At 40.3% G+C, this 25145-nt stretch overlaps 1 protein-coding gene across 2 annotated transcripts in view; it reads left to right on the top strand.

Moving 5' to 3' along the window:
• The window catches only part of RAB31 (RAB31, member RAS oncogene family), a 60586-nt gene that overhangs the window by 17033 nt on the left and 18408 nt on the right, over positions 1–25145 (top strand). The window contains exons 1-5 of one of the 2 annotated variants that reach the window (XM_088173124.1): positions 7722–7864; positions 9687–9766; positions 11923–12004; positions 22031–22102; positions 23975–24081. In XM_088173124.1, the coding sequence (XP_088029250.1) occupies positions 7796–7864; positions 9687–9766; positions 11923–12004; positions 22031–22102; positions 23975–24081 (410 nt within the window). In that variant the 5' untranslated portion in view covers positions 7722–7795. Of the gene's footprint in view, positions 1–7721; positions 7865–9686; positions 9767–11922; positions 12005–22030; positions 22103–23974; positions 24082–25145 lie in introns of those variants that run through there. The other variant, XM_014871205.2, reaches the window with a different exon arrangement.

Below are 25145 nucleotides of genomic sequence, written 5' to 3'. Positions count from 1 at the left end.
TGGGAACTGGTTGGGAACAGAAGTGGACAGGGCTGTAGACTCCCTTCAGCTCTGAAGTGAAGCAGATGGTCCCTCACTGTACATGTTTTTCAAATGGATGTGGACTGAAGGAAAACAAACCAAGAAAAGGGATCAGATGATGTTTTCTGTTCAGAGATGTGTTGGGTTTCCATGGCAAGATTTTGGTAGCAGGGGGGATGCAGGGGTGGCTTCTGTGAGAAGCGGGCAGAAGCTTCCCATATCCTACAGAGCCAATGCCAGCTGGCTCCAGGGTGAAACCACCACTGGCCAAGGCTGAGCCCATCAGTGATAGTGACTGTGGGATAACGTGGCTAAGAAATGGAAAAAAACTACTGCACAAGAGCAGATTGCAGACAGAGGAAGAAGAAAGAATATGAGAGCAACAACCCTGCAGACACCAGGGTCAGTGGAGAAGGAGAGGGATGAGGTGCTCCAGGCTCCAGAGCAGAGATTCCCCTGGAGTCTGGGTGCAGGCCATGGTGAGGCAGCTGTGCCCCTTCAGCCCATGGAGGTCCATGGTGGATGGAGCAGAGGTCCTCCTGCAGCCTGTGGAGGGGACCATTTTGGTAAAGGTGGATGCCTGAAGGAAACTGTGACTGCATGGAAAATCTGTGTAGGAGCAGGCTCCTGCCAGAACCTGTGGACCCATGAAAAGAGGAGCCCACACTGGAATAACTTTGTTGGCCCAACTTATGACTTCATGGAGGACCCACACTGGATCTGTGCCTGAAGGACTGCACCCCATGGGAAGGACTCACGTGTGAGCAGGGGAAGAATGTGAGGAGTCTTCCCCCTGAGGAGGAGTGAGAGACAGAGACAATGCTCTAGTGAGGAGCTGGTAGAGAAAATGGGAGTAAAGTTAAGCTTGGGAAGAAGGGAAGGGTGTGGGGGAGGTGTTTTAAAATTTAATTTTTATTTTTCATCATCTTACTTTGATTTGATTGGCAATAAATTAAAATAATTTCCCCATTTTGAGTCTATTTTGCCCATGGCAGTAGTTGATGAATGATCTCTCCCTGTCCTTATTTCAACCCACAGGTTTTTTGTTACATTTTTTCTCCCCTGCCCAGCTGAGGAGGGGAGTGATAGGATGGCTTTGGTGAGCACCTGGTTTCCAGGCAGCATCAGCCCACCACAGGAGGCCAGATACATTAAGCCCTGACTGGTAAATATTTTTCTGTTTTAAAACAGCCAGTAGAAATATACGGGTGGTATTGAAGATGTATATAAATACCAAACAAATAAACTCAGTGCTTGACTAGCTCTTAAAGCACTTAAATAGCTCTTTGTTTCTATACTGTCTGAATGCTTTATTATCACTGTTTTACAGTCCCATAATGCTGTTACAAGGTAAAATCAAGTAACTATTTTCATATAACAGCTAGTGAGGTGAGAACAATAGAGCCAAGAATTCCTGTGCTAAATGCAGTCCTTGCAGCACCAGGAGGAAGGATTGCATTCTGGTATAACAGGACTGACCCGATTGTGGGTAGAACAAGTGCTGCACTTTAACGTGTAGAGGGAATTAATATAATTCTAATGTGCTCTAGAGGAAAAAGTCTGATTCTGTAGCTAATTTGTTCTCTGCAACAGCAATGTTGGCCTGAAAGCAACTAGAAATGATGTGTTGGGTTTTTTACTGTGTGGGAGTTGGCATAAGTCATCCTAACTTAGTGGGAATAATGTACCAACTGACTTAAAAGATACCTTTGCTACCATGTACTATGAGTTTAAAGAAGGGAATGCAACAAAGGGAAATGCAAATAGGGGTGTTTGTGTAAAGTTCACACAAGGACAGATGACCAGAAGAGCTATGGTGGTTCCTACTAAAGTGACACAATGCAGAATCCAGCCAGGGTAAACCCACCAGAGAAGGCCAGTGGTGGCCATCCTCCCTCTCAAAATAGAGTTGCAGTGAGATCCATGTGTTTTTGCTGGGATTGTGGGCAGCTGGGTTCCAATATTCAGTATGAGTGTTGTTCATTTGGCAAGTACCCTTCACTCAGGACAGTGCATAATTGCAAAATGACACTGCTGGGAGCCAACTCTGGTCCTAGTTCTTCCCTTTCAAAAATTTACTTTGCAGATGAGTATCTCCCAGATCTTTGCAGAAATTCCTTAGAGATCACTGGTGGTATAAGGCCACAAAATTTTCGTTTGGAATTTACAGAAATCATTAGTATCCTGAATTATATGTGTATATTTTGACTGCAGAAGTGAGGCTTCAGAGCATCTGTACCCGCATCCCTTTGGTTCAGGCTGAAGCCTCAGGCAGTTTTATGTTGGTGAAGCAGCTGAGAGCCAGTGTGTGAGTCTAAGAGCTGCTCTTGCATTTTCATCTGTGCAGTTATGCAGTGATAGCTTTGCTCACTTGATACATCTTGCAGATGGAAAAACTGAATAAAGGCAGGAAGATTTTTGCACTTCTTCCTAAACACCACTCTGCAGTGCATGGCTTCATCTTCCCTGGGGCAAGCCTGACACTTGGCAGATTCAATTCAGTCCCAGGGGTGTCTCTGAACCTCGATCTCCTGCAAGGTACTTCTCTTTTCAGCAGTGTTTTCAGAACAACTGAAAGTGATACCCAGACACAGGGAAGGGCAAAGGATGTGCTGGAGGTTAGCAAAAAGTTTATTGGGTAGAGTAATTCTTGGATTAAAATACTGCCCTTGGAAACTGCGATCAGGAATCTGTTGTGCATAACTCTTCCTTCTATGTTCATACAGTTGATAAAAATCCAAAGGCAGTTTCAGATGCTCTTCAAGCTGCCTGTCACAGCCTTCCAGAGCAGCTGTAACTGGATTAGTAAGACATGGAAAGTATTGCAATGCTACCTGCATTTGATCATCTGAGTAATGATTAAAATGTTAAAGGCAGGCATAGAGGACTAAAGCAGGCTGCAAATTGCAAAGCTTTCATTTATTTTTCAGCTTGTTGCTTTTTAACCTCCACTGGAATTTAAAAGACAGCCATAATCCTGTACTCAGCCTTACCATGTCATGTGCCTTTGGGTTAAGAGCTGGCAACCCTGGAAGCATTCAAGATGTAGGTTGGGTATCTCAGTGCTGCATGCCAGACCTTGCCCAAGGAGTGACATTCCTCTTGGACACCCGGCTTGACCAGAGCTGAGCTTATATTTCTGCTGAAGCCCAGCGATACTTTACAGCACAGGCCTTGCAATTTGTTTGATGATAGCTAATGAAATGCAAACCATTTAGCAGCTCTGAGATGTGATTACACTGCTGTGAATTTTCAGATTCCATCAAAGTCCTGCTGAGGGTAATGGGAATGGGCCAGGGTGATTCAACTGTAAATCAAAAATGAAAGCGTGGCCAATTCTGACAGTGGAAAGAAGAGCTGTTTAAATGTGCAGAAGCTGATTTGCCAAGTCAAAACCAGCTGTGCTTTACAGAGCTACTGGAATGAATGGTCTCTCTGCATTGGTATTTTTTCTGTGACTCATTGATTATTTTTCTTGCCCTAAAGTTTAAATTCTCTCTTTCTACCTCAGATTTGCCTGGCTAGTTGCTAAGGTTTTCAATGCCTGTTTTTGGGATATAAAATACCAAATAATAAAGGACAGTTTTCTCCTTTTGGTAACTTCATACTAATGCAAGTGTTTTCATCTGTACATCTCTAATGCTTCAACAGTGAAAGCTCTGCTCTGAGCAAGACAATGACCTCTCCTTCCTCTCTGCACTAGCACTGGCAGGAATCAAATCAGTGTTAGAAAAAAGTGGAATTTAACTTGGGAAATCTTGAGCTTAAACTGGCTCCTCTGTTATTTTTCAGTTAGGAATGAATCAGCCAAGAGTATCTGGTGGTGTGAATATGTAACAGGGACAGGGAGCCAGGAATTGTTGCTTCTCTTAACAATGAGGAGCAGTCGAGCAGTCAGCTTCCTTTCTGAGCAGATCCTCTTCCAGGAGAGTAGGACAGCTCTTTTGACTGCACCCCAGTTCTGTGTTTCATGAAGCCTTTCTGTCTGACAAAAAAAACCCCAAAAAAACAACAAAACAAAAAAACAACAAAAAAAACCCCAAAAGATGGTAGAGACAAATTGGACCACAGATGTTTCTGGTGCATGCACTTAATTGCACTTCTTGATGTTAACCTGTCTGGAGAAAGCTTCAAAGCAGCTTGCTGGTAGGCTCTGGTACTGCTCTCTGGCTGAAACCCTGAGTTCCATCAGTGTGAGCAGCTTTGTAATTCCAGCTCTATGCCTGATGAAAAAGCTTTGCCTGGGGAGACTTCCTGGAGGTTACACTAAATTAACCCTGACTGCATTGGTCATGCTCTTTTTCTCTTGATCAGGGATCCTCAGCCAGCAAATGCTTGTAGTGCCTTTGCTCAAGTTAGGGTGGTTGCCAGCTCAGCTTTTGGGGAGCCTGGCACAAATGGGCTCTGAGGAGCAGATGCCTTCCTGCTGTGAGGTGGGGGGGAAGTCCTGCTGAATTTGAAGCCACATGAGCTATGGGATCAGTTTCTGGCTTGTGGGAAAGGATAAAGACTTGTCAGGTCGAAATGATTCTCATATTATTGCTGAAATAACATCTTCTTTGTGTGTGGATTTTTGAGCAATTAGTATTAATACCGTCCAGGTTGCTAGGGCTCGTTCTTCTTGTGATGTGTAAGACTGACTCATGTTAAACCCTGTCAGATTCAATGAGACCTGTCTGTAGCTGATGTCTCAGTGACTCTTAGCTATTGTGAGGAATGTTTTGAAGGGATAGGCATTTTTAATTTTTAGGCATTTTTTAAAATTCAGATTGTAAATTTGATTGAATCCTAGCTTTGTCCAAGCTGATGAGAAAACTTCCTTCCAAATGAGCTGTGTGTAGGATGCCTATTTATATAGAGGTCAGTTCTCCATTGCTTCTTAATGCAGATTTTTGTGGTGCCTGTCTCCAGGGTATCTCAACCTTCCTCTAAAGCTGAAATGGGAAGTTAGTCATGAGATCTGTGGTGGTTACAGGCCAGATGTTCTTTTTTTTCCTTACTTTGCAAGTGGAAGGATAGAAGGCAGTTTCTTCAGTATGTTCATTGTTACGGTGCCATTTCCTCGTGTGAGGTGCTGTCTAGTGTTCTTTTGTTTGTATTTTCAAAATCCTAGAGCCATAAAGGATTTTTGTATGGTTTATCTGATTTTACACATGCTTAGGAAGCCCTGTATGTTAACATAGCAGAGAAAGACTCTGCATAGTCAAGACTAAAAAAGCTCTTGCAGCAGTGTGCATGATTATAGGGCTGCTGTTTAGTCATCAGTCATGATGTGTGTGGATTTTATTGTGAATCCAATATTTATTCCATTTCAGGTTTAAAAAAAAATTACATGAAGAGATTAGTTAACTCAGCACAAAAGGGCTTGACCCTGAGTCTGTTAAAAGTTGTAATAATATCAAGGCTACAGACTAACCACCTAATCAGAGATGTGTTTACAGGGTGCTATAGCTCCCTCCAATTTGGAAAAGTGCTTGGAGGACCAGACCCTATGTGCAAAGATATAAACGAGACATCCAGATTTAAATTAAAGAACTGAATTTTTCTGCATTAGCTTTTTCTGCTGGGATAAATGTGTTTGGAACAACAGTCAGAAGAATATACCAAATGCCTGTTTGTAATGGGAAAATGGTTTTCATTTTTAATATATTGCTCACATTTTTTTTCTGCTTTATTTTTTTAATCTCCCTTAAGCTGCTGCAAATCAGCCAGAAGAAGTCAGCAGCTCAGTTGTTGTTTGCCTGCAAATGAGTTGCCAGCATCCTGTAATGCTGCTAGCTTGAAATACAGTCTCATCTCCTTTACAGTAATGAGAGCTGAGGAGAGCCAAGTGGGGTGGTTCCCCGGGAGCAGGAGTGTGGGTGGAAGCACTGCTTTCTGTGGCATTCTGCTCTCCATATCTGGTGCTCTTAAAATCTTCACACCTAAATCTGCTGGTAAGGGATTTTGGAAGAACGGAGAATGTGTGTTTTGGGGTTAAAGGCTAAAAATCTGGAATTAGTCATACTTGCGTCGGTACCTTCTATTTATCAGAAACATCTGATATAGTTTCAGATTTTTGAATCCATTTTGCTGACCAGGGGGATTCTGAAGTTGTAGCTATTTATTCTGGCAAACGGATAGTGGCTCGCTTACTGTGAATTACAATACTGCTTCTTTCCTTCCTCCCTACCCCACCCACTTTGTTTATCTTGTTACAATGTGGTTTATAACTGATATTTTGTAAGTGTGCTAGGAGGCTTATAAAGAAGAGATGGAATAAAGGGAAACGTGTAGTTGGCTCCTTCAGTGATTTGTGAACACCTTGATTCGCAATAATTATTTTATATTTATTAATTTCTTGCCACTGCTTTCCTGGATTGGCATGCTCTTGATCGTGATGAGTCAATGACTGTAGAACTGAAGCCCTTGGATTTCCTGTGAATGAGGATTTTTCCTGAAGAATTGCAGGATCTGTTCCTTGAAGTGCAACATAACTCCTGAGGGCGTGTTCTCAGTTTCTGAAATTTGTCCAATCCACTCTGCTCAGTGCCACTGTGACCTTTTCCATAAGCCAAGATGTTACACCTTTGTGCGTGTTTGATTTCATATGTACACCAACATCAGTAAAACAAAACAGAAGAACAGATTAGAGGATATAATAGCAGAACTTTGAGAATTGGAAAAATAAATCTTCTGTATGTCTGAATGTTACCCAAGCATGTGGCTTAATAAATCTGCTATAATCCTTTGAAGAAAAAAGAACAAAACAAGGGAGATCCTCCCCATCAGACATTAGAAAAATAGGTTTATGTAGAGGAAGACCATATAGTAAAGTACAAAGCAGATGGTTGCAGGAAAGGCTTATACAGCCTTAGCAAGGAGGTTTAATTTTAATGCATTGCTGAGAAGCAAATGCTTTTCTACTTCTTTGAAGCAACAACTCTGCTTTTCTTGCTTTTTGTGAGACATGTGAAAGATAGTTCACTGTTTTCAGTAGAAATTCAGGTCTCATTAGCTGTTTTCAAGTTGTTGTATAATGTTCATATGCCATGATTTGCTTTGCTTTCAGGCAGGTGAATATCTTGATTGTTGGCTGTCAGTACAGTTTTCAGTAAAGTGGACTGAACACTGTCTAAGTAGTGTTAAATCCCATGATGGAATCATAATCACTGCCCTTAAGTAGGAAACTTTTTCTCTTTTACTTCCTTCCCCTCTGTGCTCTAATTATACTCTGGTAGATGGTGGTTTGCATCCTCCAGGCAACAAAAAGGAAGCTGGGAGTGCTTGTTTCAACTAAACCCCCCGGTGCAATAAAATGCCTGCTCCTGGAAAGCACCAGCCACTGGCTACAGCAGTGCTCGTCCTAGAAACAGGTTCACTTGTGGTCCAAGTCCTTTGGTTTCACTCCAGTTACTCGAGGGGGATATTGAGTCCTCTTAGTTGTGCAAACAATCCCAGGAGCAAAGTGTGAGAATGCCTTTAAGCTTCTGGAGGGCTGTTGGTGTGCCTGGCATACGCTTAAGTTTAACTGTGCTCATTGTGGGATGTGAAAGCAATAGAAACTTTGAAAGGTCCTTTTAACGTTATCATGAAGCATTAGTAAGGGCCACGAACTGAAAGATGAAGAGGTTCCAGGAAAATGAGCTAAGCTTTAATCCGTGCTTGTGGATGTCACGTCCCTGCCAGTGACCCTGGCTCCTCTTGTAATTGCAGCTGCCATTCTGAGTGACCCGTCAGGGGAGCTGGAGGAAGCAAATGAAACTGAAGCATCATCATCGGGTCACCAGAGTCAATGTCTAGTTTCGAACACGGTGGCAGAAACTCTGTCCCCACAAGAGGGAAATGTAATTCCTTGCAACCAGTGGGTGGTAATTCTAGTTTCTCTGCACCCTTTAAAATCTGGGAAAATAATTATATCCTCAATTTCAGGGCAGAAGGTTTTTTTAAATTTTATCTTTTTTTAGCGTGTTCTGCCATCCTGGTGTAGTAATTATACAGCAATATCAGCTGGAATCGATAATGAAGGCAAAATTTAGGAATAGTTACAGGATATGTTACTGCCATTGATCAAAGGCTACAGGGCTGTTTTTAAACACTGCTCTTCTCTTTGATCTTTTTTTCCTATTGATTGAACAGAGTAGATAAACAACTGTCTGTGTAACATGAGCATTTATTATGGCTTTTAAGCTGACTAAGGACAGCTTTGAATTAAATATGAGAGTTTAAATGATGGTTTTCTAATAAGTGCTGTCTATAAAGACTGGCGTGACAATACAGTTTCATGTAAGCATGGTGAAAGGAAATGTAAATACAGTCATTCTTTTTCTTTCTTACTCAAAAAGAAGATAACATATTGCAAAATTGATTATAGGAGAGACAGAAGTGCTATTTTTAGTATGTAGCTATGTGTGGGCAAAAGCTGCTTTTCTCTTTTTTAATATATAGTTATGTATGTCTTGCTGTTAAAAAACTATTGTCTTATCTTGACATTTTTTAAGAGTGTTGTGTAAATTAGTCATCTTAAAATATGGATACAAATGGAGCTACCAGGTACAATCTGGTAGTTCTGCAATCACTTCAATGAAATTAATAGAAAACTTTCCATTGACTGCTTAATGAGTTAGATTGGACCCTGGGCTGTCATTGTTAATGTCTTGGAAAGGTCAGTATTGATTTCCTGGCATCCTTTTTGTCTCTAAGGAGGCTCTTTGCAATTCTGTGGAAGACATAGCGATAATGTTATTCCTCCTCCCTGATAATTCCCTGTATAATTTAAGTTCTACCTACCATCCAAGGCTTTGGGCAAAAACAGACAGACTGAAAAATGTTGCATTTTAGGGAAGTTGTTTATATCTTAAATGCCTAAATAATATTTCTGCATAATTTCAAGTTTTCTCCTGCCCCTTCAGGTTATTTTGAATTTTATTCCAGTATTGTACTGCTGTTAATTTTTCCAACTGATTGGGTATGTTAAAAGAAAAAAAAGACTATTCCTGCAAATGGAATCAGCCTGCTATGTTGCAGTGTAGAAAGTAAGCTGTGTTGCCTTTAAAGTAATGCACTGCAGACCTCTTACATGGAATGCACAGGGAAAGCTGCACATTTTTGGGGATCCAGATCTTTGGATTCCTACCTTTTCAAAACCACCCGAAGCCTCTGCAAAGTTTCCACTAAGCAGGCTAGTTTATCTTGCCATGAAAAGGTTATTTTCACAAAGGCAGTGCTGTCAGAGTGCTAAAATGCTGGAGTTATTAGTCTGTTTTGGAAGCTTGCTTGGGCTGGCCGTGCAACAGGCCTGAATGAAATTGTTTCTCTGGCTCTGCTGTGTGATGCACCCTGTGTTGGAAAGCACGGGGCTTGCTTGTACAAGTGAATGGCTATGCTGGATGGACTGCAGTCCTTGCAACAGGAGTATAAAATCCACCCAATAAAATAGAGGGCTTGGAGAGAAGGGATTCCTGGGAAGAGGGCCAGGGAGATTCACTCACAGGGCTGATGTTTGAAAAGGATAAACTATATCCTGACTTTTCTTCTTCAAAGTGCAATGTACTCCGCTTGACACAGGACAAGAAGATAGAGTCAAATATTAATTCCTGAAAACATATCAAGTGAGGTATTGACATCTATTGATATCTCCTGGACATGACTTAATGACTCATTGTCATACTTTCTTTGACTTTCAGGATACTGGGGTTGGGAAATCAAGCATCGTTTGTCGGTTTGTCCAGGACCACTTTGATCATAATATTAGTCCTACTATTGGGTAAGTACCACATTTAATATTACTTTGGTTTTCACTGGTCAGTGAGGTTTCAAATCTGACCCTTGAGTGATTTAAGTCCTGAGGTCCTACAGCCAAAACAGTCTAAAGTGGGAAGCTCTCGAGTGACAAAAACCAAAACCCCACAACCCAAGAGGCTGTGATCTGCACAATGATCAGGTCATCCCATAACTGAGTAATGGCAGCAAGACCATGGGAAGCCCTTAAAGTACCTTTCTTGAGTGTCCTGATAGTCTGGGCTGGAACATGGACAGTGTCTGTTTCCCCATACGGATGTGCTTTTGTCTAAATTTAGGATGTGTCACATTGTCCTTTCTTAAAATAGGAACAATGCAATTTATCTAAGTATAATTAATTTATATAGCTTCTTTAAAAACTACTAAGCTTCCATGTATCAGACCACCAGAATCCTAATAGTCCTGTAGTAGATCTTAATTCAGTTTTTTTTTTTCTTTTAATATCTTTAGGACAGATCTTTCAAGTCTAGTGTGACCTGGAAAATTTTTAAAGTTATCTTTTGGGAAAGATCTCTTATGGGAAAGGAAGCTATTATGGAATGTACAGAAAGGAGTAATCTGGGGGGAAAGGGCTGATCTGGCATGTGTGTCAGAGGTGTTTTAAGTTGTCTGTGAAGGATTGGTATTGACTGCTGTGTGTTGTTCAGAGGGGTGGATGGTACCTTCTGAAGCTCTGCCTTTCAAGGCATGGAGGAATCTCAGCTGGAAACCGCACATAGAAGTTCCAGGACAATTTTGGATTCCTGAGTGAGATGAACAGAGTAAAATGGACAGAGAGAAAGGAAGCATGTAATGAATAAAATTACTGGCTAAAGGCCACTTTTTGCAGTGAAGGAATTGATGGCAACTTGAGTGGTTTTTTTGTTTTTTTTTTTACTTGTAAACCGTTAGCAGCCTTTTTCCCCAAGTAACTGTTGTTGCTAAGTAAATGCCTTCTGCTCAATTTGGAAAAGAATTTTCCTCTGTTATCATAATTATGAAAACTAGAGGGATTTTTTTTTCCATTGGGAGATTAAAATGTGAAGGCTAGCTTCTCACTGGTGGTATTATTTGTCTGCACAGATAAGAGTTTTTTCCTTCCAAATTATTCAACTATTTTAAATATATAATCCTTGCAATCAACAGTAGCCACTGTGGATCTATAAAGTTCCTATTTTTGAAGCTGTGAAGTGTTGCTTATTGGTTTGAGAAGGAGAGTGACAACTGAGAGAACGTACCCTGAAAACAACCAGAGAAATGCTGCCCATTTTTTTTTTCTTAGTTATTATTTTCATAAGCAATTCAGCATTGTTAAATTCAAGCAATTTGCAGATGGCTGTAGAGGAGAACTCTGGTATATGATTCTCAGGAAATGTTTTGTTCAGTCATATGTCATTTGATGTCATTCAGTGCTTTTGTAACGACCATGCATTGTATCAAATGCATCTTTATGAGCCAGAAAAAATGTTACCACAACAAAAATGGTTCATCAGGACCCAGATAGGATGGGGAAAATAGAAATCTGCCAGAGTTTGGCACTCTCTCCTGCCAGCTTTCAAACGAGCTGCTGTAATACAGAAAAAGCCTATGAATTTGTAACATTCTTTTCTAAAAGAAAAAATTTTGAAAATATAGACCTATCTCATTTCCTATGGAAAAGAAAAGAAATTACAAAGACTTCTTCATCCCAGTTGAATGGGAAAACAACTTTTTTTCATTTGTTTACCATGTGCACTCCAGCAGGTGGCTTTTCTGTTCCCTGGTGATCCAGTCTCATATGTTCAAGTGAAACGTTGCACATGATGTTGTCTGTTGCTTCTTTCTCAAGTCTGAATCACCAAGAAGATGGAGCTAACAAGCAGCAGAAGCCACATGTGAATGGCAGGAGCATTTGTGTTCCTGGACCCGTGAACAAATGCCCTCTGAACTTCAGAGGCTTTTCTCTTCTTTTAAAAAAATACATCTGTAGGTAGCATATGTCCTATCTGAGAAAAGGGAGACTTCTACTTCTGTGCGTATTTTATCAAGGTTTTGGAGTTTTCCCTAAATGCTGTCTAGTCCAGCAGCACTCACTAGGGTCTACAGGTTACATATTCAGAGTGTCAGTTAAGTTACAAATTTCTCTTTCTTCCTTATTTTCAGGGCATCCTTCATGACTAAAACTGTGCCATGTGGGAATGAGCTTCATAAATTTCTAATCTGGGACACAGCTGGTCAGGAACGGGTGAGTATTAGTTTGCAGAATGCTTTTAATATCCTGATCTCTCTTAATGTGTTGGTGTACTTTTTCTAAACCTTTCATCATCAGAAGACTTTGTAAGTATCAACCTCCTGAATCTGCAGTGCAGGTGGTCAGCAGGCACCAAGTATGTAGGTTCCCTTTCCATTAATGGAGAAAATGTAGATACAGGCTGGCCATACCACTTACCTAAAAAAACCTGAACCATGGTGTGAATTGTCAGTGACCTTCCCCAAGACAGCTTGAGCAGTGCCCCAGCAACATCCAGTTCCTCTCTGCTTTCATCAGGCTTATGTGTGGCAGCTCCCATTGGCACTGGAAAGGTTTTGACTTGCAGCCCATGGGCTGGGGGTGGCCTGAGCTTAGGTGGTGACCCTAGGGGTTGTCTTGGATTAGACCAGTGAATATGGACATGGCTTGTGTCTGCTGTTGTTATTTAGAAAATTACCACTGGCAACCTGAACCACTTTGGGTTTTTGTCTTAATTTTTTTCAAGTGTGTGGAGCAAATTGCTCAGATCAAGCAGCTTTTCTTTTGACTTAAAAATAAACAAAACAAACAAACAAACAAAAAAACCAAACAAAACCTCCCCAAACAAACAAACAAAAAAAACAAAAAAAAACAACCAACCAACAAACCAAAAAAACCCAAAACAACAAAAAAAGCCATAATGGATTTTTGGACGTTAGTTCATCTTGACTGTATCTAAGTCTAGTTGATAATTTTTTAACTTTTAATAGCCTCAATGTCAGTAGTATTCAGTAATAGACTGTAGAGCTGAAGGTTTCTTTTAATATATGCCCACATTTGTCTTGAGAAATATGAGAAAAATGGAAAAACCTATGTATACTTCTAGAACATCTTCAATATTGTGAAATGGCACAATGTCTCTTCATAGGAAATTGTAGCTATGCTCACATTAGGTTGGGATGAAATGAGATGCTTATACAGACTGGGATGTCAGTCCTGATACATCCTACTGTATTCTCCATACCTTGTACGTGAATTGTGGGCAAAGAAGATTTTTACTCTTAGTTGTAGGAAATGCTTGTGCTTTTATTTACAATGCACAGCATGAGGTAAAGGGATTCTGATGAAATCTGTTGGCTCATAACAATTCAGTAAGTTATTTATCATGGGAAAATGGACTTTGAAAACCGTATTTGAAGCCTAATTCCTTCCATTGAATCTTCTTTGTTCCATTTCTGTATGGTCTAGAGCTGATAACTGACTAATTATTGCAAGAGGTAGCAAAAGTTCAGTTTTCTTTCCTATGGTTTCAGCTTCCTTGCTTATTCCTTCTCTTTTCCCTCCACTGCCCTGCTCTCCTTGGTTTTTCTTTTCCTTTTAGCACTTTGCAAACAAAACTCAGTTGGATTAATACTTATATCAAAATCTAACTATTTGCCTATGTAGTCCAAGGACTCTCAAAGCCCTTTTAAAGTAGGTGAGTAGAAATATTCATATTTACTGAAAAGAATGAGGCCTCATTTGAGGCAGGAAGTCTGTGACTGGGCTCTGACTCTTGGACACAAAATCCATCCTTCCCAACTAGTCCCTTGTGTTTCCTCTCATTTTTTTTAGCTCATCATTTTTCAAACATCTGCTTTCCTTTTTTTTTTTTTGTGTGTATGTGTGTGTGTGAAACTGTGGAAACCAGTGAGCACCACGAACTTTGTTAGATTGCTTAGAATTTATTGCAGATGAGACACATTAAAGGTTTTCTTTAATTAGTAATCACAAATTAGTCCAGGGACCATCTTTTTGTTCTGTGTTTGCACAGTGTATTCCCAGTCCTTCACTAGGACTAGTAAAGTGTAGTGATATAGTAAACAAAGTTTATTGCTGTTGAGTGCAAGCTACAGAGGCAGAGAAGTCCCAAGGTGAGGTCCATACTGGTGCAGGTCCTTCTCTGTCCTAGAACATTCCTGTTTTACATTACAGCTAAACACAGGATGCTTCTCAATATCTTACTCACTTTAATCAGGAGTTTTTGGTTGCTTTGTTTTGTGTTGCTCCTTCTGATCTGCTTTTCAAGAACAAATGCCTCCCTCCTGTTAATTTTTTCTAATTATCCTCTGAACAGCAACGATGACCCAACATTTCCAGCCTATCCTATCCTCTGGGCCTGTTGCTGTTTTCACAGTGTACTAATAAATGACTTCTGAGTGGTGTTTCTGCTTTGGGAATTGTCCTCCCCTTGTCCTTTGCAATTTTTGTTGAGGCTTTGTGTTCCACTGCTGAAGCCTGGCAGTTCTGTCAGTCTGTGCTGAGAGCAGTGTTTGGGACTTCCTGCTCTTTCAACATTGCCTTGGTTTGGCTTCACTCTCCTAAATGCAAGGCCAAGCATAGGCTTGTGCTTATTCTGGAGCTGGGGTGCCCTGTGCTTCCCCAGCTGTGCCAGCTGTGTCTGTCTGCTGCCATGAAAGTTAAGCTCAAACCTTTAGCATGGTAGAGCAGGCAGGTGGAAACAACAGTGGTGGCACTTCTGTGGTCCTCATTCATGAGTTTGTCCTTTTTAATGAGTTTTCACTTCCCTGTTCATGATTTTTCTCTGGGAAACTGCTAGCTTGGAGTCAATGCTGCAGAGTGACAACAATGCAGCAGAAAATGGAGATTAAAAGCTTTTCTATCATATCCCTGGTGGGAGTGAATGCTGAGTGTACTTCTTAGGAGGAGACCCTGGAGAGGGGTATGTGGCTTGTGGTGAAAAATTCACATAGTAGATGATTACAAATGGAGAGAGAGCTTCTTAATCTTTTTATCTTGTTTTTTTCTTTCCCTTTTTCTTGACTAGAAAGAAACAAACTGGCAGCACACTTCACAAAATCCCCCTATCTTCTGTGCCTAAGTACTGGTCTCTGTGGACCTGGTTGCTTTGTGTTGATGTGCTATCCAACAAATTTGCTTCATTTTTTTCTTCACAGCCACTTTCCTTCCATACCAGTATTTCCCAAATGTCACTTTTTTCCCTCCTATCTCACGTTTCCCCCATTAGCTTTGAATTGTTGCCACAGACTTTGGGACTGACAATTATGTTGTTATTAGAAAAGATTCCCTCCCCTAAGAAGAGTCTCCTCGCAAGTTAGTTAATGATGTTTTTATTTGCATATATTTTGGTTCATGGTACCCTAAGTAGCTTTTAATTACAATGTTTTGTTTGAATACCTTGGGTGGCTGCCAGCTTTTCATTTTGCCAGCTGAGGAATATTGTAGCAAACAGGGAGTCTGAGGGTCCTGTTTCTAGGGAAGGAAAATTTATTTCTGTCCTTTTAAAATTTACTGTGTTGAACTCTGGGGCTTTTAATTTTGTTTAATAGAAGAGGTCTCAATTACTTCAGCCCAGTTTAAAGCTCGATAGGAATTATCCTGAGTTGTGAGCCTTTTTATTTTTTTGTTTTTTAACTCTCCATTTCCAGGAAAAGACTGACTGATGACAGGTCCACAGCTCTTTACAGCTCCCTCTTTTCTGAGTGGCAGTAGTTGTCCTGGTGATTCAGAGACCGTGTCACAACACCATCCATCAATGACTTGAATTATTTCTGCAGGCAAAACACAGCCTGAATTTTGCTCTGTGGTGTTATAAATGTGGCTCTGATGGTCTCCCACAGCTCAGTCAGAGTGAGGGTGGTTCATTGTGTGTGGTGTGAGGACCTCTTGATGACTTGGCAGTGTGTGAGAGCACAATTAGAGCATTAGAGCTAGCAAGTGAATCTGTTATTTTTACTATTTTCAGAGTGAGCATAAAGCACAGTAAATCATTTAAGGGATGCATTTGAATGTATTTTTTCTTAAGCTTCAGCAAACTTGCACCACTTGCAGCTTGATGGTGAGTCATGGTTTTGGTGTGGTGTCCTCTGCATCCTCTGTTTAACGACTGTAAACTTCAGAACGCCTAAGCACAGGTCACTTCTGTGGTGTTGCAAAAGTTTCTTTCCTGCCTATTTAAAATACTTTTAAAAGGTTAACATAAAAGTGTTGAGATTTTTCCTTTTTCAGCTGAAGAATTCTTAGCCATTGGAAAAAATGCTCACTCTTTCATATATGTATATATATATATATATAAAATCTTCAATTTAACTAGCAAAAAATACCCGTAAATCAGAGACAGATAGGTCTTTCCTGATTTACTCAGCTTGCAAATCCTGAGAACTGGAATTTCAGCCTGCAATCATGTAAGGAAAACTACTCAAGGTTTTAAAATGCTAAATGGGATCTGAAAGTGGCTTTCATGCATAACATTTTTCCCATTTGCTCTTTGCCAGCTGAGAATGTCAGGAATTTTGTATCCCTCCCTGTTTGAGAAGCTTGTGTGTCAGGATAATCTGTTTAATGCTTTCGAGTTTTGCCTTTGCTTTTCTCTGCACCACCACAGTTTTCTGTTTGCTGGCAGCCACTGCCTTGAAAGTGGCAGGAGTGGGGCATGTAACTACCCAGACTTGGGCAAGTGTCCTTCAGGTGGTTTTTGGGACAGGATTGAAGAGGTTTCATGGGAGTGGCCTGGCAGGAAGGGTCAAGGGCAGGAGAAACAGGACACCCAAAATCACATGGAGAGGTGTGGGAATAGCCTTCTATATGTTTAAGATAAGAGTCGGGAAAGTGTGAGTGTGTGTAATAGGAAGGGGAAGGAAGTTGCAGAGCTGTGATGCTGCCCACACTGACAGCTAGTAGCTGAGCCAGAGGCTGTGGCTGTCCTTGCCATTAGTGGCACCCAGATAAAGAGTAAGAGTAAGGATCTCTAACCTTGAGAGAAACGAAGTGGTTTGGTCTTGGCCACTCAGATGCAACATATGTTGTCAGAGAGCAGCTTCATAGGAAAGGGAATGAAATTTAGTGAAATGATCACAGCTGTTAGGAAGCAAATCTTGTGCTGCTGTGCACCTGCAGGTGCCTGAGAAGGCACTGCATAGGAAAATCGTAGCTGAATTCAAAGTGTGTAACACTTGCTGAGCACTGCTGTGATTCTGCTCAGTCTGTGCACCCTTATCCTTTCCAGAGGTGCTTATGGGCAGGGTTATAATCCTTTTGCAGTGAGAGCAGGTGATGTTCTTTACAGCCTAGAATAGTAAAAGCAACCAAATATAGGAGTTAGGTGATGGTTATAGTTGTTGGTTTTGCTTTTGCTTTTTTTGCTTCTTGACTGTGGAGTTGGGAAGAGGCAGCCCTGCTGCGGCAGTATGCCAGTCCTGGGATATAGCACCACAGGATGGTGCAAAGAGCTGCTGACATGAATTAATGTTCCCTGGTGTGCCTGGCAGATTGAATGAATCCCAACTGTCTTCAGCAGCATTTGTCAGGCTGTATATAAACAAGCAGGAGAGGTAGTTTTTATTTCTGTGTTGCTTTCTAAATCAGCATTACATTAGACAGAGTTAAGAGACTTCCACTACTACAGCTGAGGTGTGATTTATGCTATGTTCCCTTATTTTGGTTTTCTGTTCCAAGTATGATGTGATGGTTTTCCTTCTTCCCCATTCTTCACTGTTAGTAAAGAGGAAACATGGTAAGTGTTACCTGTAACCAAATGTGCCCCTCCATGATGAGATGCACAGGAAGCAGAAAGCAAAATACTACACTGCTTTTAAATAGGTGGTAAATTCCTTAATGGGTACTTGGTTCCATTGTTCTGTCCTTTGCAAGGGCAAAGCTTCATTGACTTCAGAATTGAAATGGCCAGATGAGGGGTTGCAGAATCCCAAAATACTCCTGGAATCAATGAGAGAAACTCTGATTATGCTCAGCTTTCATTTCCACCATGTAAGACTGAATTTGCTCTCTATACTGTGGGGCTTACAGCTGTAAAGGGCTGGGCAGCTTCTAGTTGGACCCTTGGGTTCTGCTTTCAGAGAAAATTTCATAGTGCCCGTGGCCTCACTTCTTTGCTTAGTGTCAGAGATGATGAACCACAAGTGCAAAGTGGATGTGTTGGTAGAGGAGCCCAAGGAAGAAGGTGCTCTGAGCCCAGCCAGCATTGCACCAGGATTCAGGTGACTGTAGGTGTGGAGCACACTGTATATCCCTGAGGAGGAGAGTCCTGGAACTCTGCATGAAGTAATTGATTCTGGGTTTTGGCATGTCTTTGGTAAAATAAGTTTCTTATTTATATTTTGAGTAGTCCTTTCAGCCTGGCTGCTGGATTGGAAAATGTACCCCTGCAACCTGAGTATGGCACTGTGTGGATTAGCAACCTCAGCCTCACCAGTTGTTACCAACTTCTCCAAAAGCAAAATGGGACTAATGAGTGATGCAGTTGGTCAAATAAGCAAACATTTTTGGTGGACACCAGATGGGAGGCATGAAACTTCTAAATTTCTTCAGTAGGTGACCTGCTAATGGTAGTTTACTCATCATACAAAGATGGGACATTTTTCCAATGCTTAGAAGGTGGAAAGCAGTTGAGATGAAATTTAGTAGTGTAAGTACCAAGGTTCTGTATTTTTTGCTTCTAACAAAAATATATGCCTTAAAATTGTCGGCGAGTTTTAAAATTTTTTTGAGGGGGAAGCAGAGGAGAAAAGCCACCTCTGAATGTATTCACCAATTAAAGAATGATCATCTGAGTATGATGCAGACATGAGAAAAGTGTTAGGGGATGTGCAGTTAAGGCTGTTCGATGTCTATAATGCTGCATATAAACCTGGTCACCAGTAGTCAGGAAAGATGAACTGAAGCTGCAGAAGACACAAAGAAAGGTGATTAGACTCTGATTTCTCCCTTTTACATTATCTTCAGAGTGGAAGAGCCTGGTATAGCAAACTGAGAAAGTTAAATCTGCAAGCTTGTCACCCTATATTAATACTTCAGCTAAAGGCAAGCAGTAATCCCTAAATTTTACTAAACCAAGGTGCAAGCAAATTACAAGTAATTTAGTAATTAAGAATTCAAAATATTATTAATTGTCAAAGTAATATGATCCCTGGAGCAGTATAATGAAAAAAGAAAACGAATTATTTTAGGCAGAGCATTGATCAGCTTTTGAAATGGACTAGGAGTGTGATTATTTGTGATGGTGGCAGCTGATGGACATCTCTTTCTGGCCCGTGTTTTCCTGTTAAGCCAAGGGGATGTGACCTGCTGCTGGTTGCAGGAAAGGGTGACATATGCCAGAGTGCTGTTCTTAGCTACAGGTTATGGAGGGGCTGACTCCCTGGGAAGTTGGGGCTGGAATCTGAGTGTTTGTGTAGCAGAGCCTGGAGTGGCTGCCTGAGCATTTTGAGGTGGCCCTTCTCAAATAGAGTTGTTCTTATGCCAAATCTCAAGCTGCTTCTGTTTCTCCCAATTTTCTTGGGAGTTACTGGTTACAGAAATGCTGAGCTATAAAATACAGAGGTATTCCCATGAGATTTTATTTTTGAGCTTTTTTTTGTGTGTCACTTGTTTTGGGCATCTGTCCCACATTTAGTCCTTGGCAGGTGAAAAACGTGCAGATTAGTATTTTGTATCCCTTTAATTAATTTGGTGTGGCTCTCTTTTTCTAATTAATTAGGCCAGAAAAACGTTCAAGAGGACTTTGCTTTTGGGTACTGATTTAAAAGAAAAATTAAACACAATTACTTGTATCATATTGGAAAATTCGTGTTCATGAAGCACATTTATTAAGAGTCTATCATTAGATCATGAAACTCATGCAGTTAAAATTTTTCAGCCTCTCTTGATTCATTCAGTGTTGCAAAGATGCTTTTCCTGTTTTCTTGAAGAAAACAGTGATTTCTTGTGACTGGGACGTAGTGTATTGTCATGTTTGTTTATTAGACTGTAAAGAGAATGACAAAGGGCATTTTTTTGTTCTGTTTGTTTGTTTGTTTGTTTTAAATTACTTTCATTTTTGCTTTCTGGCCCAAACACTGCAAATATTCTTAAGTGAAACAGCTCTTAAGGGAAGTGTTCTTGTCAACTAGTCAGAAGAAAAGGGAGAGAAATTCCCAAGATGTTGTACAGATTCTCAGTGTGCTTTCAGCACCAGTCTTGAAGGAATTTGGAGTATGTGAGTTTAACTGCATGGCTCCTGTGAAGTGTGATTACTGTTATCAGAGAGCTCTTTGTAAATTCATGAATGCTGTGTAATCTAGATGAAAATGTAATCTGGATTAAGACCAAATCAGCATGTGTGTAGGGTATGTATGTTTTTTTTCCTGGAGTTGTGCATACACCATCAAAGGTCAGATGTACCCTCCACAGTTAAGGTTTCTGACTTTCAGGCTACTTCAACACAACTCTTATGTTGAGGAGAAGGTCTTGAAAGTTTGTAGGAGACGATTGTAGGAGGTAACTTCTGGTTGCAGGCGTTCAGTGAACCAACCAGGCAAGATGCCCTCCTAGACTCATTTGTGATTAGGAAGGACTTAAAGGATGTGGTAGTAGGTGGGATGCCTTGGCCACAGTGATCATGAAACAAATGAGTCCAATGTTTTCTTTAGACCTCCTCTGCTGTTACATACTTGAAAAAGCCCTTCTTGTTATCTGAAGTGATACCTCAATCTTGTCAATATTTAAGAAGCATTTGGACAATGCCATTAACAAGATGCTTTAACTTTTGGCCAGCCCTGAATTGATCAGGCAATTGGTCTACGTGATTGTTGTAGGTCCATTCTGAAACTGAAAAATTCTGTTGTGATTTAGGAGCCTAAAAATTCTGGAAAGCATTTATTGTGTTAAGCATGCAAGTAATAAAGCTACACACTGAAACCCCAGAAAGCACACATCTACCCAGCTCCCTCAGGATCTTGGCTGATCCCATTTCTTCAGACCACGCTTCTTGACTGATTCCTCTTTCTTTTCTCATCCTCTTTCCTGCTGTTTTCTCTTATTAATGAGCTCTCCCACCTGCCTCGCTCCCCAAAACACTTCACACTTGACCATCTGTCACTGCTGCTGTGCATCCATACTGTTATAAAAGAAAGCGCCGACCTTGAGCTGGTGTGCGTGATCTGTGATAAATAGCTTCCAAACTGGCAAGTGAACCAGCACTGCAAATAAATTGCCTGATATGTTGCACGTGAAACAGCAAGAAATGTGGAGGCTGTTAAAAGTCTAAATGCTCAGTCAGTAGGTACAGTTCTGGGAAAAAGATGTATCCAGTAAATGCGCAGAGGTTTGCAGTGTAACACGAGGGTCCATGCGTGCTTGCTGGGCAGCGAGATTCAGACCCTGCCCTAATAATGTATTTGATTTAGGTGCTGACCTGCAGCTTAATATGCAGCTTTTGCACGTAACTTCCTCCCCAAAAAATTATAAAATGCCTGTGTGAGCGTACTGAGAGTGAATGCATTTTCCAAGAAAGACTATTTTTGGTTTGATTGAGACTAAGCTTAGTTGAATCAGCAGAAAGACTTTTTTTACTTCCTTTCTCTAATTGTAATTGTAAGCTGAAATTTTAAATCAGCTGCTTAGTCATTGGTAAATTACGAAAATTATGCTGTTCTTCGGTTGTTATAACAAACATGTTTATTTCTTGGTTTTTTCCTCCAAAAATGTTTTCCTTGGAACAAAAAGCTGAAGAATAACAGCAAGAATCCATGTTTTTTGAAATATCTATCATAGTATAGGATAGGTAAACAAGACAGGAGTTCAGATTTTTCTGAAAAGTTAATTTTATCAAAGTCATTTGCAATTTTTTATAAAATTCAAACCCAATCTGAATCCAGTCATTGCTTAGATCTATAAAGAAAGGTTTTCCAGGAAAGGCGTCCCCTATGCCCCTATGTAGGTGATTTTCCTGTCAAAACTTGTCCTCAGAGTCCGTGCTCTGTAGTGGAAATGATGCATTGAACCAGTAAGTGCTGGTTTTGTAAATTTAGTGGGATGAAGAACAGCAGGAGATAAAGAAGGTCTGGCTTCTTTGTGTTTAAGGAAAATGAGAGATGAGTGACCACTGATAAGATCTGTTCTTTGTGGGATGAAAGAAAGCGGGTGGTCCTGCCATGGCAAGTTTTTGAGTCTTTGACCTGGCAAATCGTGTGATAATTCTGATTTATTAATGATACTTTCTTTTGGGGGTTTATGTTTTAACAGTTTCATTCCTTGGCTCCCATGTACTACCGAGGTTCAGCAGCAGCTGTGATAGTGTATGATATCACCAAACAGGTAAGACCTTTAGGATGCTTTTTGCCTGTGTTAACTCCTGTGTTTGGGCCTGAGTTGGAGTTAAACCCCACAACTGCAGAATTTAATTTCTCTGGTGTGTATATGGTTTGGTAGTTTGTGTAGATCTGGGTGGAGGTGTCAAACTGCCTTAAAACATTGAATGAGAAGTCCTGCTTCTGTGTTGTTTCAACTTCCTGTAGACAAAAGGTTTGGAGACTGCAAACGTTTCTTTGGGTTTCCTCTGACTAAGAGGACAGGATTAATATCCTACAATACCCCCTACCACCACCACCTATGTTCTTTGTGTAGAGTTGAATTTTGACTACAAACAGCAGCTGTTAGCTTTATCATCTGAGTAGAAATTAAGTTGTTGGCATATTACTGATTTTAAAGATAATTATTTTTATCTAAGCGTATCATTTAATGTTTGTATTACAGGCGTCATATCTTAATTTTGAAACTGGTAATGAAATCACAAGTCTCTGACATTTTATCTCAATATTATTAATTTGGAATGAAAATAGTATTTTTGGATCCTTAACTTCTCTGGCTCATTTCTCAGGCAGCGGAGGGTAGGAGATTCCAGCTGAATGCCTCGTTCACTCCTTTTGGAATAAACCCCTGCTGATATAGCAGAGTTAGAGGCAGTGCTAATGGATGGATGGCCAGGAGAGTTCACTAGCATTTTATTCCTTTCTTGCCAATTGACTTATTTACTGAGGTTGGGAGGGCTGGTTTGGTTCCCCAGTGCATTAGTGTAATGATCAGTCACTGATGGTGGTGGTCACTGTTGTGCAGCAGTGCTGTTCTCCACTGCTAATTTGCCAGGAAAAGGTGAGGAAGAGTGAATCATGCTGGATTGATACTTTTGATTTAAATATCTTACAGTTGATCTTGTAATATATTGTAAGAATTTTGTTTTGCCAACCTTTCTCCAAGCTTATGTGGAACAGCTCTCAGGATAGAGAGGGGGAAATAGGAGAGGAAGGTCAATGTGTATTCACTTTCTGATGCTTAATATTCGGTGTTAATCATTAAAGCAGAATGGATTTTTTTCCCCAAAGGACTGATAGGGCTCTACCTTTGGTGATACTGATGCAGCTATTGCTGATTTAGACACAACTCTTATGTGCATTTCTGAAGGGGAAAATATTATAATGTAATCTAAAAATTATCATATAATCTATTTGGGAGTTCACTTTGTCAGTAAGAATTTCAACTGTGCATTATAATTAGAATCTCCAGAAAAAGGTGTTATCTTAAAGCTACTACTTTGCTACTGTAAAGAAATAGAAAAATTACTACTTAAATCTAGTAATAGATCAGATAGTTTGATTTTGTGCTTGGAGGGGAAAAAAGCCAAGTGAATTGTTTCCTCTCTCTTTAGTTTTATAATGAGTAAATTGAGGTTGCCAGATGAAGTTTACCAGATTTGGAAATGCAGAGAAGTAGGAGTGGAAGCTCCATTGGATTTTATCAAAAATATGACAGTGATTGACATGGTAAGCTGCTGGACAGAGGTGAAGTTAGACAAACGAATCTCATATTAAGTGTAGGAAATGAGCTACGAGGCGAGTTGGGGTAGTTTCTTCATCGCTGGAAGTTTAATATTCAGTGCTGCTTTGGAGCAGGGAGGAGGGGAAGTGGAAAAGAGGGGAGACATCTAAGTTCAGGAATTAATTTGAAGAGGTCTTATGGCCTAAAGCTTGAAAAGTAAATTGCATAGATAGATAAATGATCTTCCAGTCTTGTGATCTATGTAATAATTATTGCATTACTGCTGTCAAAGCTGTGCTACTCTACTTTAAAAAGTAGGGAAATATATTGGCAGAGAGTGTGCTGGTAGCTTACTTTGTTATTTCTCTGATGTAGGATTCATTTCATACTTTGAAAAAATGGGTGAAAGAACTAAAAGAACACGGTCCTGAAAACATTGTAATGGCCATCGCTGGAAATAAATGTGATCTTTCTGATATCAGGTAATACATATTGTTTGTTGCTTTTATTGCATTAACTATATTGTTTCTTCCCTTCAGGTAACAATTTTCCTTCATTGTTATAATAGTATATCATTTTGGCCTCTTGTACTAGAATCAGTGATTCTAGCAATGCACAACCTCAACAACAACAACATGATTTGAATTATGTATTTTTTTAATCTCTTTTACTGCCCTTACTCTTTATTTGTACAATAAATATATCCTTTATTTGGTGAATCATTGGGAATGGAAAAGGGTTCTCTTTTTTGTTTCTCCCTTCCATTCTGTTACAAAGTGCAGAATGTAGTAAGTGATGATGTTGTAAGCAACGTAAAGCTGGGAGGGTGGGTAAGAGGTGGGAAAATATTAATCACAGAACTTTGAGAACTTGTGATTTGCAAGAACAGAAATGGCTTAATAATACTGGATGTAGGAAGTGTATTTTTGAGTTTTTTTGGAGCATAATCTCAAGTAAAACTTTTGTCCCCTGTGTGAAGCAAATAAACTCCTAGATAAAAGAGGGAAGGGTTGAATCCACAGCCCTGCAGAAGAGCTGAGATGTTGCTATTTGGAATGAGAGTGAAGCTAGAATCACTCTTCTGCTTGTTAGCTCTATTTTGGATTTGCATTTATCCTTTCAGGAAATGGAAGTACATTCTGCCGTACAGTAGTGATTCTGTTTGTCAGTCCATGACTGTTATTTCTTGCTTCATCTATGAGTACAAACTCAGTGATCATATTTGATGCTTTCCCCTTGTGACTTCATATGCCCTTGTGGTTGTTCAAATATATCCCCATGTGTTTAGTCATTGTTACTTTGGCCCAGATTCACCAGAGCTCTGGAGCATGTGTGTAAGTTCAAGTAAGTGCTGCAGTGCTTTATAGAATCGAGGCCTGTGTGAGGATTTGATCTGTGTGGGTTTTGTTCTGTCCTCCCCCTGCCACTGTCAGCCATGAAGCAACACAAAGTTGCAACTCACTGCTTTCTGTAAGTAGTGAACAAGCCCTAATTCTGGCAAACTTCTGGTTTCTGTTGGGCTATGAGTCAGGGACACAGATGTATT

This window comes from Sturnus vulgaris, chromosome 1 (assembly GCF_052056855.1).
Source record: "Sturnus vulgaris isolate bStuVul1 chromosome 1, bStuVul1.hap1, whole genome shotgun sequence".
Classification (NCBI taxonomy): Eukaryota; Metazoa; Chordata; class Aves; order Passeriformes; family Sturnidae; genus Sturnus; species Sturnus vulgaris.
The sequence above is the reverse complement of the archived record's forward strand: the minus strand, read 5'-3'. Positions and strand labels throughout refer to the sequence as shown.